The 17,750-nt window shown below is 38.7% G+C and overlaps 1 protein-coding gene across 2 annotated transcripts in view; it reads right to left on the bottom strand.

Moving 5' to 3' along the window:
* MAGI2 (membrane associated guanylate kinase, WW and PDZ domain containing 2) overlaps nt 1-17,750 on the bottom strand; it is a gene marked incomplete at both ends in the record, with an annotated part of 744,090 nt that overhangs the window by 32,912 nt on the left and 693,428 nt on the right. For both annotated transcript variants that reach the window (XM_084265916.1, XM_084265917.1), the window contains 4 exons: nt 5,897-6,040; nt 7,232-7,472; nt 9,682-9,856; nt 12,529-12,714. In XM_084265916.1, the coding sequence (XP_084122042.1) occupies nt 5,897-6,040; nt 7,232-7,472; nt 9,682-9,856; nt 12,529-12,714 (746 nt within the window). The remainder of the gene's footprint in view (nt 1-5,896; nt 6,041-7,231; nt 7,473-9,681; nt 9,857-12,528; nt 12,715-17,750) is intronic.

Genomic DNA, 17,750 nt, shown 5'->3' with positions numbered 1-17,750 from the left:
CCATATCCCCAAGTACCTCATCTACCCTTTTTTTGAACACATCCAGGGATGGTGACTCAACCACCTCCCTGGGCAGCCTGTTCCAGGCCCTGACATTTCTGCCAGAGTTTTGTCTTCTCTGAAATGCAAGAAAACAGCTACTGAAAATACATTTTAAAAAGAATAATGATACTTTGTACATGATGATATGGGCCTAAAAGAAGTGTCTGTGGAAGCTGTATTATGTTCAAAACTCAGACAGGGATGATTCCTTAATTGGTGGAAACATGTGACTTTGATCTTTTAAAAACTTAGAAATCAAGGTCTGCTAAAAACAGATACAGTCATAAAGTGACTAGATGAACACCGAGGTAAATGTGTGCAACAACAAGCAATCAAGAAAGCTGAAATGGAAAAAAAACCCCATAATAAACATAAAAGAGAAAGACTTGTGCTTTGCATGGTGTAAAACTCTGTAGGGATATAACTAACTAAAGCTGCTCTAAATGTTGCCTACTTTTCAGCTCTGCCTATCTAGCCACTGAATCTGAATAGCTCAAGTGATTTCCAGGTGCCTGACTTGAGATGCTCAGAAGCATCATGCTCCGGAGAGATTGATTTATACTTCCTTGTGAAACTCCACTGTTACACAGCATTTACAGAGCCCACATCCTGCTTATTCCTTTGAGAAGCCTGAAGATACCTTGATCCTAATTAATTTATCTTAGGAGACATACTTAGCAATAGGCAACCACTACATGACACCCTAACATTCAGAAGCCTGACCTCTAGGCTTTTCAGATTATGTCTCCTACGACCTGAGAGAAGGTTTTAATATTGGGTTGAGTTTCATAGGTGTTCTGTCCTTCTTACTGCAAACATGAACGTGAAAGTCATGTTGTCAGAAGGTTAAAAAAACAACCCAGAAGTTGCCTGACCTTATGGTTAGAACTCTTAAAAAGAGGGAAATGTCAATTTTGAATGCTGCTGAACACTTATACATGGGTTTTGACAGCTGCTTTGAATGTAAAGCTTATGCCCTCCATGATTTCAAACTTTAGTTCTGTTTCCTTCCAACTAAGAGGCAGGATCCCTCTTGTCTGCCAGCCTTTTTGGAGTCTTGAACTGTGAATTCTTTCTTGCTAGGAATAATTCTTGGTGTAGGTGGATGAAGGTTGCTGAATAACCACATATAAGGTCGTTATGAACTCCATTATCATGGGAAAGGATGAAATACACAATTTGTGCTAGTTTGCACAATGCTTTGAACTCACACTCGGCATAGGTGGGTTACTGTTGTGAGTCTCACTGCTGCTCACTTGGCAGCTAGAACAGACCAAGCAAAGCCACACAGGATCCCTTGCAACAGCACAGAAGCTCATAATTGATGCTGTCAGAGCTGCCTGACCCTTGTGCCTATTTTTATCTCCAACAGTATACACCTGAAACAAAGAGAGGTGCACAGACTGCAGGAAAAGCAGCAAACGGAAAAGTATTGAGAGTTGCAGGAGGACTGCAAAGAAAGGAAGTATAAAATCTTGCAGTGCCTGTATTTCAGATGTCTGTTCTGCAAATATATAAGAAAAATCTACAAAAGAATGAGAAAAATAATGTGGTATTAGGAGATATAAGAAGGTAGAGATAGGGCTAACTGGTGTACATGGACTGAGAAAAATGAGTTGACAAGACAATGAAACTAGAAATGTCAGAGATGAGAAGTATGACTTTCATGGAAGATGTGAAAAAAGGATGTAACTCACGAAGTGACAAATTGACACAGTTGCACATTGTGTATAAAAAAAGCACATTTCACTCTCATTCTTCATGAATTTTGCATTTACCAAACCCATTTGTGCAAGATATGTTGTATCTTTGCAGCCCTCAGCCACAGGCTCTTTGTTTGATGCTGGTTTCAATAAGCATGCTGGCTGCAGGAGATATCATTCAAGGCAGTAAGAGATCTGTTGATCATATCTCACACGTCTATAAAACTCTACGTCCATCCTTAACAATCCTCCTGAGAGAAGTCAGTAGTTCCTCTTCTCGAAGGCAGGAAGGGATAGAGATCTGTGAGCATACCTCTGCTGATCATTGTCCTCAATATGAGTTATCATGAGCATCACCTAAATAGACCTGTAAAATTGTTGCCGGCAGCATTTGAATCTTTAAAAGCTTTGGGGACTGTGGTCCATCATCTCTGGTGGCTGATTCAAGTCAACGCTATTATCGCTGATAGTGTGCACAATATTCTTGCCCTACTCTGAGACCAGGCCTCACAGTTTTATATTCCAATACTGCCAATTCCAACTAGATTCAATTTTTTTCCCCACTGACAGGATCACTTGAGAAATGGAGTTTTGCTGTGCTCAGACTTCTGCTAGTTCTGGATATAAGATCTCAAAGCCGCTAATAATTCTCCAAACTTTTTTCCTGACTCTTAGTGCACCCTTGTCTTATGGAGCACAGACACGGTCCTATTCACTCCTTCTTTTTTTGCCATGGTGTGGACAGAGTCTTACATTCCTGGTATTTCCTCATCCTGAAGAAGAGAGTGGAGATAAATCTTTAGAACTCAGAGCTATCATCAAGTCTATCTGCCATGTAATGTTTTGGATGGTCACTTTTTCTTTTATAGTCTATTTCTTAGATCTAATGAAATGTGCTTCATTGCTTCTAATTTGTATGATATCTTGCTCCTTGTGAAATCTCATTTAGTTTACTGGAAGTATTTTGAGTCACGTGCTTCAAGTTCTGTAAACTTTTGCTGCAGTAGGCTTTTCAGAATTAACTTTTGCTTGTATTTAGACCTCAGAAACTTTTGATTCTGTCACATTTCTTGGTATGTGTCCATACATACACGTGGTGGAACATCACTGCTGGGCTCATCTTATTGCTAAGCTTTTGCAGTGCCCACTGACAGAGCTGTCTTCAGTGAGAGATTGCATTCCTTCAATGGTACAGCATTGTAAAGCTGCTAATAGAGATGTAGCTCTGCTACAGCACAGCAACTATAACTCTGTTACAGTTTATTTTATTTGTTTCAGTAAAGGAGGGAGGTTTGTATTAATACAAATGTTTTTTTTATCAGAGCTTTTGCTGGCTATACTTAGGCTGAAAAAATACGTTATTTGCTGAATACATTTCTTTACTACTTTCTATATTCCTTTTTTTCAGCAGCTTAGATGATTTAATTTTTCTTTTCTTGGTTTGGTGAGTGAGAATAGTCAAATTACATGCGTTATTTCATCTTCAAATTTGATCTGCACCTTGTCTTATCTGTTTCATGTTTTTCTGTAAGACTTCAGTTAGGCTGTTCAAGAGGGAGGAAATAGGAAGCAAAATAATAATGGGTAGGTAGATCATGACAGGAACTACTAGGTGGAAAATGCTCCTGATAAGATCCTACCACATAGGCATCATTTACTATCCCCATTGCTGAAAGCCTAGGATCATGAGAATGTCTTTAGAGACAATGACATGTGAAGTGAGAAGCACTACTAAACAGGTGTTTGCATGTTTAGCAAGGGAGTGGAACACCTTCCTTATGAGGAAAGGCTGAGGGAGCTGGGCCTCTTTAGCTTGGAGGAGACTGAGGAGTGACCCTATTAATGTTTATAAATATGTAAAGGGTGAGAGTCAGGAGGATGGAGTGAGGCTTTTCTCAGTGATGGCCAGGGATAGGACAAGGGGCAATGGGTGCAAGCTGGAGCATAAGAAATTCCATGTGAATACAAGGAAGATATATGCTCCATATATATGTGTTCCTGTGTGATTTAGACTAGGTGATCCTGCTCTGGCAGTAGGGTTGGACTAGATGATCTTTCGAGGTCCCTTCCAATTCCTACCATTCTGTGATTCTGTGATATTTTGCCATAGAGGTGCATCTTTTAAATAGAGAGAAACAGAACTGCAGCAAGCAGGCTGGTGGTTCCAGGCAAGAAATATGAATGATCCTGCATTATTGACAGCAGCTATAAGCTGAGGAAAGGGAAAGGTGATACAGGTACAGAACTCTGCTTTCATTGCTCATCTTCCTATATATTTCTTTCAGCATTTTTTTTCTTTCTATTTTTGTTTTGAAAAAGCTGTTTTTTGAGCTTCTACGATCCATCAGTTACAGGTCACTGGCAATAAAAGTCTTGCAAGTTCCAAACCCATTTGTCAGGTTAAAATGGCTGTTAAACAGGAGACTACAGCACAAGACTCAGTCACAAGACTGGAGGGTAAAACTGATTTCAAAGAGTATCACTTTTAAAGGGGATAAAAGCCCCAGTTACAACTATCTGGCCAGAATAACACTTGGCTGTATATTTTGGCCACATGAGCAAAAAAAAGCTTTATAAATAAATTGTTTTAGAAAATATATTAACATTTTTCATCATAAGGTACAGGATTTTCCCCAATGAAATTGAAAACTCTGTGTAGATGTGTTACACATTCAGTATACTTAGGCTGTTAACAGAGCAGATAGTGTAACTTTATTCTGTGGTGCTAGTTTATTCAAATGATGCACACATTTAATAGGTTAGAATTTTGCCTAATACAAGCTATTATTCGAAATGAACCCTCTCTAAAGCCATTGCTCTTCCATTTTCCTATAATCTTAGCCTTATGTTTCCAAATTTATGATTCCAGGGCTTAGCAAAAGCACAATATTTTCCTCATCTTCATTATGGCTGATAATGTGCACCTTGCTTATTGCTTTTCCTTAGGGACAACTGACTATGGTAGTACTACAGTGAAGGAAAGAATTAAAATGCTCACCAGAGAAGATGTTCTTAGGTTAAAGTTCTACCTGCAGCAGTAATTCACTGCATTACACACAGCAGATATTGTGGGAGTAGTTCCCAGTGACCTGCTGCCTGCCTACTTGCTTGCCTGGCCTCTTTGTCACAGGGGCCCTTTATGCCATTGCTCCCTTATGCAAACCCCCAGTGCCAGGGCTTTGCACTCTATGGTACGACTGAGGACTAACTGGGCAAACTGAGAGTGATTCAAAGTGTGCTAAAACTCCTGAGTTACATACAGAAAGTCTCTGTATATTGAGACCGATGACAATGCTCTTCCAGTGTGAAGTCAAACTTGATGAGATTGTTATTATTGTAAAACAGAATCTGTGCAACCACCATGACGTTTGCAGAATCTGCTATTACAACTGTACAGAACACAGTTTCCATTGCCCATCTTTATAATTAAATATTGGTTCAACAAGGCTGCACTAATTAGGTACATAAACAATTTTTTAATGTTGACTGTGCTACAACTGGATGGATTAAAAACTTCTATTTTTGATTAGGTTACTTTTCTTACAGGGAAATTCAGGGTTTGGTTTTTTTTTTTTTTAGTCATGGAATTTCTTAAGTGACTGCTTTTAGATTTAGTATTTAGATGTGGTGGTGTTATGATTTCTAAGACCTATGCAGACAAATAGTGGACACTGATCCCTAAGAACAAGACTGAGTAATATCAATAAATAAAGTTAGCAAATACTGTGTAGACAACCAGAACAAATTAGTAAATAACACAGACCAGATCTAAGGTTTCATAGCCATCCAATGTATCATAGAGCTATTGCTTTGCTTTTGTAATTAGAGATGTAGCTGTTATTTTTGCCAATACTAAACTCTTTATCAGAGATTTTTAAGTTGCTTTGATAGGAGTAAAAGAATGAGAAAAATGTATAAAACAGTAAGCTATTATCAACAAGGACTAATACATGTATTCTGCAAAGAAATTGTACAGACCTGCTATATGTTTCAAGTAACTACTTCAACTCTTCCACATCAAGTTTATAATATTAGAGTTGCTTGGCATTGGTTCTTTAAAATTTCATCAGCAATGAAAAAACTGCTTTTTCTTTGAACCCCATCAGCAAACATACCTTTAAAGACTAAATGTTACAATACAATTCACTTACCCTCATCCTTCCATTTCTTATTGCTGGTCCATCTTCTGCTAACCTCAACACATACAAATCCATTTTGTACTCTCTTCCTCCTCGAATACTAAACCCAAAGCCTTTGGCTCCTTTCTCCAAATCGACAGTGAAATAATCAAAGTCCTGTATAGAAAAATACAAAGTGAAAGATAATGAAAGATATGGATACCATGGTATACATTTTTTTTTTAATACACCTCTTCTGAAGTGCATCTATCTGACTGATACAAGAAAAGAGACCTTCAAAGAATACTTTTTCACAGATTTATGCCATTTCTGAAGGGACTTTAGTGAAATGTAAATGCCTAGGTTTAAACCACCCTGCAAGGTCATCATCCAGCAGTTTCCTGGTACAAAGGCTCTCTACTGGTTTTCATACTTTCATGGTACTCAAGTGCAAATGTTCCCATCTGTGCATGAAATGCTGATTTGGCAAGTGAGGTAGCAGACAGTTCCTGTATAAGCACCGTCACCACTAAAAATCGGTAGGAGAGACACCTTCTATATTTCCAGAAGAACTTCAAATGGCTGGACTGTACAGACCATGAAGTACAGCAATTCTCATCACTTTGGTTAAAATGTGCTTGAGGAGGACATGGGAAGTAGATTTGAGTTTCACTCTTTCCATGTTCTGCAGAGGCTGAGATTCATCTTTCCATTTTTATCTTGGAGGACCCTAACTACCAGCATCACAGAGGGGTCTGGGTAGGAACTTCCTCTGTTACTTCTGATTCAACTTCATCTACACGCCTTTTAAATATCTCTAGGGATGGTGGCTCCACCACCTCCCTGGGCAGCCTATTCCAATGCTTGACAACCAGAAACATAATTTTATCTGTCAGGATAGTTTTTATCTATTAATTTATTTAGTTATTTGTTCGTATTAGATAAAAATATTCATTTTTGACAATGCCGTAAAAATGCAAATCTGACCTAAGTACATCCACTTTGATGACTGTATCATGTTCCTAGGAATACAAAAAAATTCTCTGCTGGTGCAAGGGCAGCTTACATTAGCACTTTTATATTAAAAATCCAGTAACTTAAATGTAACACCTATTTAACTTTAGAGTCACACATTTATTAACATGATGTTATTTGACAAATCACATAGTTCTTCACTAATATTAATGGCTCTGAAGTAATTTTCTCTACAGAGAAATAGTAACTGAGAGTATCAGCAATAAAAGGGCCTGTTTCTAATTTTTTCAATGTTTCCCATGTTTTAACATCAGCTTTTTTGCCATCATACATGATCTCTCCCCGCAAACCCCTCGCTCTGTTCAGGAGTGCTTGCAGTATTTCAGTTTGTACCTGGGGCTGCCTGTACTCTGACAGAGGGTATTGCCTGGTGTCAGGCGAATGCTGCCTGTAATCTATCAAGGGCGGCTGCCTGTAGTCAAGAGGTGGTGGCTGCTGGTAATCCATCACCGGAGGATGCCTGTAGTCCAGTGGAGGCTGTCGGTAGTCTGTTGAGGACTGCCTGTAGTCTGTAAATGGAGGTTGCCGGATGTCAGGTTTCACATCCTGTCTGGCTTTTACTTCTGACCTATAACTGAGAAAAGAAAAATGGCTCAGTTTCAGGAAGTGGCAAAGCATGAAAGCTGTGCATTACATGCAATACTGAGGGGAAAAAGCAAGCTGCCTGAATGCAAAATTGCGTAAAAGATTTTTTTCCCAGAGAAGCGAAACTTTTGAGGGTAAATAGTCAAGGCATCCAAAAACCAGCGAGAGCTTTTGGAACACGGACATAAGGAGTTTTCCCTGGAGTCATACTGTGCAATTTTCCAGCTCATATCTGTGAGATCCGGGTTATGCTCTCAGGGACAGGAGCAGGAAAAACATTCTGATTCCCACTTATCTTGCCTGCCTGGGAGATGAAACTGCATGTGAAAACACCCACAGCACTCACTAGAAAATAATCCACATTTTGAATGAATGAGAGCACTGCTTTTACTCAATTTATCACTGAAGTGATAATCTAAATAATCTGAACATTTCAAAATGGTTCAAGATATGTTTCAAAACTTCATCACTTTATTAGTACAGTTACAGTAACATTATGGCAAATCTTCCTACACGTTAGCTTTAATTAGCTAAATGTCTATCCAGACACAAAAATATCAGAACTATTTCCCTTTGACTTTTCTAAGGAGATGAAAATAGCCTACTGCCGTATGCTCTTTTAAAACCTGTGCTTGGTATCTATAATAAGACCTGCATGTATACATGCAATCTTCTTACTTCCTTTACTCTGTATCGTGATCCTGTAAAAAGAAGATGGAGAATAAACAGGCTTGCTGTGATGCTGACCCTTATTAGTATTGGAAATAAAAATACCAGTGAGAATTCCTAAGGGCTTTAAATGCCTTAGGAGTATTTTGATTTTGGTAGAGAAACAATTTATGCGTCTTATAAAGAACCTGTATGTGGCTATATAAACTAGCTGTAATCTGACTTTAAAAATCTAGTGAAAAAATGACACTATACGAACTGGCAAGAATGGACCTTTTACTGGAATAAGAGTCGTCACTAGGCAGGTTTCCAATATACAGCCACAGCTGTATCCCAGAGGATGATGCTTTTACTGACAGTTGGAGGCACTGAAATTTTTGCTGAATATGTAAATGGTGACGTGACCAGTTATAGCTTATGCTTTTTGGAAAAGCTATTTCAGAATTTCTTTTCAGAACTTATTAATGAATATAGTTTACCGGTGTCCTCTGAAAATTTCCAATTCAACAGACATTTAATACTGACTGAAAACTGTGTGGAGACACTTTTGTGAAAACTCTGCATTGGATTTTTTCAGACACGTATGTTGTAGGAGGTAATCTCTTTTGGAAAAAGTATTTAATGAAATATAAGGCAAAGAAATTTGCTGAGTGTGATTAATTGAGAGAAAATAATTTTGGGCAAGTGAAAATGCTGCATCTGTTAAGCAAGGAGAATTGAGGGTGGAGTGCCTAAATTACAACTGAACTCAAGTACTTTCAGAGGCAAAAAGTTACAATTCCCCCTCTACTATTTGGGGAAGAGGGTCTTGATGAGGTATGCTGGTTACTGAAGATTAGCATAAAGACAGTCAGTGTAATCAGCCTCACTTAACGTGCCAAAAATTAATCCACAGACTAAATAATGTTGATTAGAGATCACAGAAAGTTGTATCATCCTGCAGACTGAGCGTGCTTTTTATAAACACAGCTTTCAATACAGCTGGTCACAAAATTTCAATTCCCCTACCGTTTAATTCACATCACAGATAAATTTGTCAATGTATATACATAAATTACACATGAGATATTGGCTGAAAAAAGATAACACCCTAGATAAAAACTGTTATAAAAATATCTTCTTGACCTCAGAACTGTAATAGGAAAAGAAAAAAAAAGACCCATTATAATGAAAAAAAGGGAAAAAAAAGGCCACCTCAGGATCAGTCACTGATGTACCCATGCTTTGTAAGTTGTGCTGATATAAGCAAGGATGTTAGCAATGAATTATTAGCAAGGAATATTCAGTGTTTAGTTTCTTGGCAAAGATAAGATTCTGATGGATGTTTGAGGATGTGGCTAGAACTTTGTTCATAATAATGTTTGATGCCTGAAGAAGACTTACAGGTCATCCTGGCATGCACAATTCATGCTCTGTGTGGGCAATCTCAGGATCGCGAGGTGCTGGAGCCCCACAAGTGATGGCTCACAGCCGCTAGGAACAGCATGAAGACCCAGCACAAGGGTGTCCTGTGGTCCTCATGCTCTTACCTGTTTTCGTGTCCCTGCAGCTGGAGGGGCTGTGGAGGTGGTGGCTGTGCGACGGGGCTGTGCTGGGCGACGGGGCTCTGCTGCGCCAGGGGACTCTGCTGGGCCATGGGGCTGTGCTGCTGGGCCATGGGGCTCTGCTTCTCCGAGCTGGGGGCCGAGGCTGGGCTGTTCAGCTCTGCGTAATGGGAAGCTGGAGATTAAAGACCTGTCACAGCATGACATTTAATAAAGGGCAAAGGTAGACAATAATAATTTTTGGTCACACGCTACCTCTGAAAATTTATGCTTTGTCGCTTTTACTCTCTAGGGTTATAATTAGACTTTAAGACATCTGAACCTAATGGGCTCCTTTTGATAGTCTGTGTGATCTGAAATCTTGGTCTTTTCTATAACTCTAGTTGACACCTCCATTATTTAAAACCCAATTGAACAAGGCAAATGGCTTCCATGTTTCATGTTTTCTTTTAAAGGCTAGAAATACTGATATTTGAAAACTTTTCATTTTGAGAAAATGAACAATTTTATTGCTTTCAGTACTGTTATGGGATGACAGACTGTCATCACGAAAGCTAAAACACTGGTGTGCTCGTGTTAGCTCCTGCTGTCTTTGAGCTCAACAAGAGTCTCCTTACTTTTTAAAAAAAATTTTTGGGCTGTGAGCAGCAAAACCAATCTCAATAAATTCTGAGTAGCCAGCTACACTTATGACTTATTTCACTGTATTGTGCCAAATAACCAGAGTTTCATATAGGAATGCTGCAGAAAACCAGAATCCTTCTGTCCAAACATAAAACTCGAAAGATAGGCTGGGGTAGGAAATGTGGCCTTGTTACAAATCAGAGATGCCAATCTTCTTCCAGGTTTCCTGCGGTACTTGGGGAAAGACATTTGGCACTGAGTTCATATCAAATATATTCCTCCTGACACACTAGCATGGTTATGTTGCTCAGCAATTTCTTATCAAGAAGTGTAAATTAGTGAGATGCCACCCATAAGAGGACAGAGCACTTCCGAAGTAATTGCTGGTGCATTACCAACGACAAAAGTGCACATCCCATTGTTTTATTTCTGTTTGCAATAGAATGAGTGAGGACTGTGTTGTGTGGTGCAAAGTGCCTAGAATGGCCGAGCATCCCTATCAGATATAACTGTGCATGACCCAGGTCTTGTCTAATTTTATATTTGAATCTAGTGTGATTTTTGAATTGTTTTATTTTTGATGTTTCCCCCATGACTGCACATTTCTAACATCTCTGTACTCATTTAGTTTATGCTCATAATTATTTTAAAATTTTTGTCTACTTTATTAAAAATCTTTTCAATTTAGGCTTAATTATCAAAAAAGCTTGTATATTTGCACTTAAAACACTCCTCATGCAGGCATAAGCAATACTTGTCTGTGTAATTACTATGCTTAAAGCTTTAATTGCCCATTTTGCATCTGTGAGTCTCTTTTGTATTGCGAAGTTTCAGAGATGAAGATTGGGAATATTGTCCCTCATTTCTACATTACTCTCATAACTATGGATGAACTAGTCAAGTCATAAGCTGCTTTTAAAACTGCTTTGCATTTAAATGGTATTTTTCACCTGAAAGTACATTATAGGGGTATTGGATTTTTTTCCTAATTTTATAAGCTGGGAAGCTAATATCAGCAGGCAAATGAGGTGTCCAGTGTCATCACATAGTCACACAGGGAAGCTGTGACTCGGACACACATAATTTCTCACCACCCAAGAGCATCTTGTAGCACTGCATCTCAGATGTACCTCTGCTTTCTTTGTAATTTAAGGACTATCTCTCATACTGAACTGGTAGCAATTTGCCAGTATGAATTTATCTGGGTACCAAGGAGGCCTAAATAAACTGCATGGACTGCATGCAGCATCGCACTTGTTTGCTTGCAAAGCTGACCTCTGGTGATTATACAGCAACTCTTTGGTGTGAATTCTGAACTTGTGTATGCTTGTGTTTTTTCCCTTCACTGAATTCATTTAACAAAGTAGATAACTTCCCCCAGCTGCAGTCCATGTCCCGTTGCTGGATGTAGCAGCAGAAGGTGAAAGTCATCTAACTGGAGCATGGATCATTAAGTAATTACATTACTTGCTGTGTGACATTCCTAGCTCTAATAGTATTTGTTGCTGAGATATAAAGCTGAGGTCTCATTAATACAGTATATTCCATACACCAGTACAGCACATCATGAAACTAAAACACATCACTAAGCTAAAAAATGCCCTGAAAGCAACCCCAAAACTTATGAACCAAACATCAAAAGATCCTCACTGATTAGCTGTGGAGTTATGACCAGAAGGTCTGTCCCTTACCCTCACCTTGCAAATGAGAGAGATAATTTAGGGTTCATTTCTTTCCGGCTTTGTGCATTTATAGTGATGCACATGGAGGAAGCTAGCAAACCCAAACTCCTTCTTCACGTCACTTTGTCACAGGTAGCTGAAGATCCCTGGTGACAGCCACTGCAGTCTCTTGTGAGCCAAACTTTGGTATAGTTTATAGCAGGATAAGGGAACGAACTCAAACCTGGCTCTCATGTTGGCTGCTTTTCCATGTACGAGGCGACACTTCCAAAAGACATTAACACTGACTGGTACTCAGCTCGCTCTTAGGTTTCTGCAGGTTTGCTTTAGATACCCTTTTCATAACTAGAAACCTTTTCAAGAATTCAAATTTTATTCCAGCTAGTTCTAAGGCTGTAATTTTGGCATGCTGTACATTACAGCTGAGAAAGTGAAACAAAAGATGTTCTTTCAAGCAGTGACATAATTCAAGCTAATTGGAGGCTACTTAAAATTTTCTTCCTGTTTTTAAGGGCCATTGACTTACCCTCCTGAGGAATGATGCGAAGAGTTACACTGAGACCTGCATCTTTAATTAGCTTCACAATATCTGCATGAGGCATGTTAATAATAGACTGGCCATTCACAGCTAAGATCCGGTCTCCAACTTTAAGTTTTGCACAGCGATCTGCAGGACTTCCATCAATTATCCGCCCGATTTTATGGGGTACAGCTAGACAAGGAAAAACAGTCACAGTTAAAATATGCTGCAACAAATGGTGATGTTCACAAGCAGAAGAAAAGGAGCTCATTCGGAAGAAAGTTCTACATGAATTAAAAAATGGCTTCTGCATAAACATTTAAGAATATAAATTCTTATACAATGCATTTGCATTAACACAGTGCAGATATCACTCAAAATTCAGAATCCAGATGTGCATATAGACACGGTATACACATATGAAGTCCAAAATCAGCTTATGTTTCAGCTAATTTGCAAACCTGGCACGTAACAAGATAATAAACAGATCAGGAGAACAATAAGGCATTAAAACAGTGAAGGGGATAAATTTGCACAATAAGTAGTAGTCATAAATTGCCTCCCACCTCCTAGTTTGCAGAATTTCTTTATTTGTATGTTGCAACAGAGGCACTACAAACATGATTTATTTTATATACAAATAGATGTTATTACTGAAAATGCCCAGTGCTCACTAAATTGTTCTCCTCCTCCATTCAGATACATTAATTGATCTATAGAAATCATACTAAAGATTTGTTGAGGTGTGCAGCTTTTAGTTAGATGTACACCAGCATGAATTTACAACTAATTATGAGTGCACAGACACATTTACTATATCAAATAGACACAAAGAATCTCAAAACATTACAGATCAACTTTGCTTCTCCTTTTGCTCTCCTCTGTGCTTCTCCATCTTTCTGTGTAGTCCATCCATTCTCTTGTTCTGCCTTTTCCCTCATTTACCAATGAGTTTTCTAAATATTACTCTTGATCTTTCTCCCAGTATTTCTTCTCTATTCCCCTCCACTTTTTACAGGCATAGATTATAACTGACTTTTCCCTCTACCTAGACTCCCCAAAGCACATGCTATTTTTCTTTCTACTACTCATAAATATTCTTATCACAATTAAATTTGACCGTATAATCTATCAATATCAAACCCGTGTCTGCGTATCCCTCACCAATCCCACATTTCAGTCTTTGTAAATTTAGCACAAAGCTGCTTGGCCCCATCATCCGCCTGCAACTAGAGTTTAATAACAGCTGTTATTAAAAACCAAAAATGTGGAGTTTTTTCTTTTTAAAGTATATATCTTTAAAATTCTTGAAAAGGTGAAAGAAAGGATTAGTCAAGATTATTTTTTTTTTAAATATCTAGGCTATCAGTGCTCATATCAAACAAAGCTCTGACAGGAGATGCATTCAGAATACTTCATCACTGCAGAACAAATTTCTCATCCCTCTGATGAACATTTCCTGAAGGTGATGGTGACAAATACATATTGCACATCCCATGCAAAGGCACAATGCACATACCTCAAAGTGACTTTTGTTTCTAGTATAGACACAAGTGTTGTTTACGGTGTTCAAACTTAATTTTCTTAGAACTAAAATTATAAGTGAGTACTCTGAAGTGCAAACCATAATCAACCAGCATGCTTCTTTACCGCTGTAGTTCAGGCAAGAACGTACATTAAATTATGACTTTGATAATACAGGAACAAACTAGTGTACTTCAGAAATGCCTTGGCGCTTAGGAAATAAGCACCCAATTTATGTCGCATTATCTAAACCTTTCTACATTTCAAATATGTTAGGTATGGATAGCCACACTTTGTACAAAACTTGTGTTTATTTTGCCCTCGATGCTGAGGTGTAACTGCCTTGTGTGTGTACCAATAACTAAACAAGCGAAAGAATAACTTGATGCTGAAACATTTTACGTTCACATAGAACCCTTTGCATCAAATCACTTCTCAAAGCGTCATCAGGAATCATTTAAGCTAAGACTAAAATGGGCCTGTTTCTCATATACATAATAAAAGGTCTGTCTGAAATTACCATGTCTGTACTACACAGCAGTGGAGACCTGGAAAAGGACCATCTTGTATGAAATAGCAGGAATTCTGAAGGGGAAAAAAAGGGGAACTACTATGGTTGAGATGCAATAGTTGAAATTCTCATGCTTGTGCTTTCTAAACCTATAGAAGATGTTTTTCCTAGCCTAAATTATTAAGGAAAGATGTCATTTCAGTAGTGAGGAGGATAGGGAGGTGGGTTGGAAGTCCTACTAATTTTCCAGAACAATTTTTTTGTTGGACTTCTTGCACCTGACAAGTGAAGAAAGCAGATGTCTGCATGTGTGAGATGTCTGCTAAAATCAAAGCTGGAGGGAGAAAAAGGAGGAACTTTGTATGCATTTTTTCTTCCCCTTAAGCCAAATGGCCTTTACCTTCCCAGTAAAGGTATCTACTCTGTGTTTGGGTATCACTGCACTCCATTCTGCCATACTATGAGAAGGTCAGCATCAGGTGACCTTCAGAACAAAGCTTGTGTTTGTCAAGGTACCTTTTCAACTGCACTTTATTTTTCGAGGATTTAATGCTCATCCTCAGAGGTTGTATTGGTGCAGGATGTTGTCATATGATCTTGCTGCAACTTAGGGTGTGGAAAGCTTTTGCAAAAGGAACTTAACTCTACCAGATTCTGTGGAGGAGACCAGCAGCATGCTGTATCAGGGTTTATTGGCAAACCCAGTGAATTACTAAAGAAACTCAGACCCGTTCAGCAGAAGCTGGTTTCTGTGCATTTCTAGATACTACGAGAAGTTTATGTCCTGGCTCCTTCTTTCTCAGTAAAATCCCAAGGAGTTTCTGGTCCCTGCTTGCTATCTTCAGTGGAGCTCTGCTTGAGTCTCCTCCAAAGCCACAATCTCCTGGCCACCATTGTCCCTGCTGCTGTCTTCAGAGGGGAGGATTTTTTTCAAGGATTTCTCATGAATGCTTCTAAGGGATGCATGTTACCCGTTGTGAAGGTTGTTCACAAAAAATGAACATGTTAGAATATGTTAGAAAACTCTTAATTTTTAAGAGCCATTGTTGGTGAAATACTGTGAAGGGATAAGAAGGAACTACTGTCGTAGGTGATTAATTAGGTAAAAGCTAGAGGAGCAAAGGTAGAAATGAGCTGTGAATTTCCATAATGGAGGATTTCTGTCATTCAGAACGGTCACATCTAAAACAGGCGTGGAAGAGCTGTAAAACTGTCAGTACCGAGTGGGTTGAGTGAAGTGGCAGACAAGATCTCATCAAAAGAAATGCAAGATGATGCATATGGGGAAAAAATAACCTTGCCTAAACTTAAGCAGAATGAGTCCTAAGTTAATTATTACCACTCAAGAGATCTTGAAATAAGCGTGTCTACTTCTTTGAAAACATAAACTCAGTAGAACAGTAAATATAACTTTAAGAGTTAGAAAAAGAATAGCAAATGTAGCAATCTATGGCTACTGTACACTTAAAGTCTGAGTGTTGCTGATGGTTTCATTGTCCTCATCTCAGAAACCATAGCACAGAACTATCAAAGATTCAGAGAAGCAGCAGAAAACAGCCTCTGCTCAAAGGAGTAGCCCTGGAACTTGGAGAAGGGAAGGTGGGGGAAACCTTTAGGAAGGGCAGGGCAATGAAAGGATTCACAGGCAAATTCACGGGGGTGGATCCACTGATGATTAAATCAGAAAGTTGTGAAAACTGGGAGAAGCCTGGGCCAGGTCCTTGTCTGCGGTAGGTGCTGTCCCCTTTGCTGCTGGTCATGGCCAGGGACAGCATGGAGCTATGTGGCTCTTTGGTTTCTCCCAGAATCACAGGCCTCTTCTTGGGAAGAAACCTCCTATGTTTGATATTTAATTAGGGGTTTGTTAACACATCATAGTTTTTTCTTGAATTGAATCTTCAGCCCTTTTTTTCTATGTAAGCAGAACATTTAATAATGCAGTCTTTTAAAGGAAGTTCCAGGTCACTTGGCTGGTGGTAAATGATTCCACTCGCCCTTAAAAATTTTTACTAATCTATTCACACCTCTTGTAAGAATTTGCCACAAGCTGTTCTCCAAACACATGCATATTTTTAACAGTGGCAGCACGTGCCTGGATTAGACTCTGCAGAGAATCTGATCCACTTATTTCAAAGACACTCGGTTACCTGAGCATCATTCAGTATTAGCAGGCTAAACAGAAACACTTGGATTTGTGCGGTGAGGAGCTATTTTTTGGGGTTATTTTCCCCCATCCCCAAGAATCCTGTTATTCATGCTGAGTGAGCACAGAAAACAAGCAGTTCCTTTGGAGGACAATACATTTCTTAGTTCTCTCAGACTACACAATGGTAAGACTGGAAGGGATAAATATTATGGTAAACTGGGATTTATAGGAATCCTTTTAACTGTTGAAAATACAGGAAATTAGTGAGAAACAGTTTATATGTATAAGAACATACAGTCCTTTAATATGCATACGTAAGAATTTTTTCTCTATTGCTATCAAATCATCCAAAATGTGATACTCAGGAGAGACATTTATGGATATCTACCTTAAGAATTTTTTTTTCCAAAAGCAGAAGTTATAATCCTAGGTCCAAGAAAATCTAGCAGAGAACAGCAATGCTGCAAAAGCATTTCCTAATGATGCCTCTTCTGATAGGATCAAATTTTTTTTTTTTAAATCATGACTTCAGGAATTTTTGACTTCTGAGTGCACCAAAGCTTCTAGGATATTGGATGTCATCAGCTCTCCCCCTAAATTTCCCTCAGATACTTACAGCATTTATGTCAGGAACACAAACTGACCCAGCTATAGAACCTAGCAGCTGATGCTTTCCCAGAAGGTAGTTAATCATGCTAAACTCATTATCAAGACAGAAGTAAAATTAAAAACTAAGAGATTAAATTATTTGAAAGACATCTTTGCACTTAGAAAATGGGTAAGGTATGCTTCCAGCAACTTACTGATGCCTACACATCCCCGTTTTTTCTATATATTATTATTTTTACTTGATAAAATCACCTACATTTACACTCCGTGATCCAAATTAACATCCTTCCCACACCTTCTTGTCATAGATAAGAAATAGTAAATTCTGTGGCTTTCCACTTGAGGGTCCATATGCTTGGGTCAGCTGTACACAAAGCCAGAGCAGTTCTGAATGCAAATACTGCTTCTAACACTGCATATTTATATCAGCCTCTGGCT

Source organism: Gallinula chloropus (genome assembly GCF_964237585.1).
Source record: "Gallinula chloropus genome assembly, chromosome: 1".
NCBI lineage: Eukaryota > Metazoa > Chordata > Aves > Gruiformes > Rallidae > Gallinula > Gallinula chloropus.
Note: the sequence above shows the minus strand (reverse complement) of the source record. Positions and strands in the feature narration are given on the sequence as shown.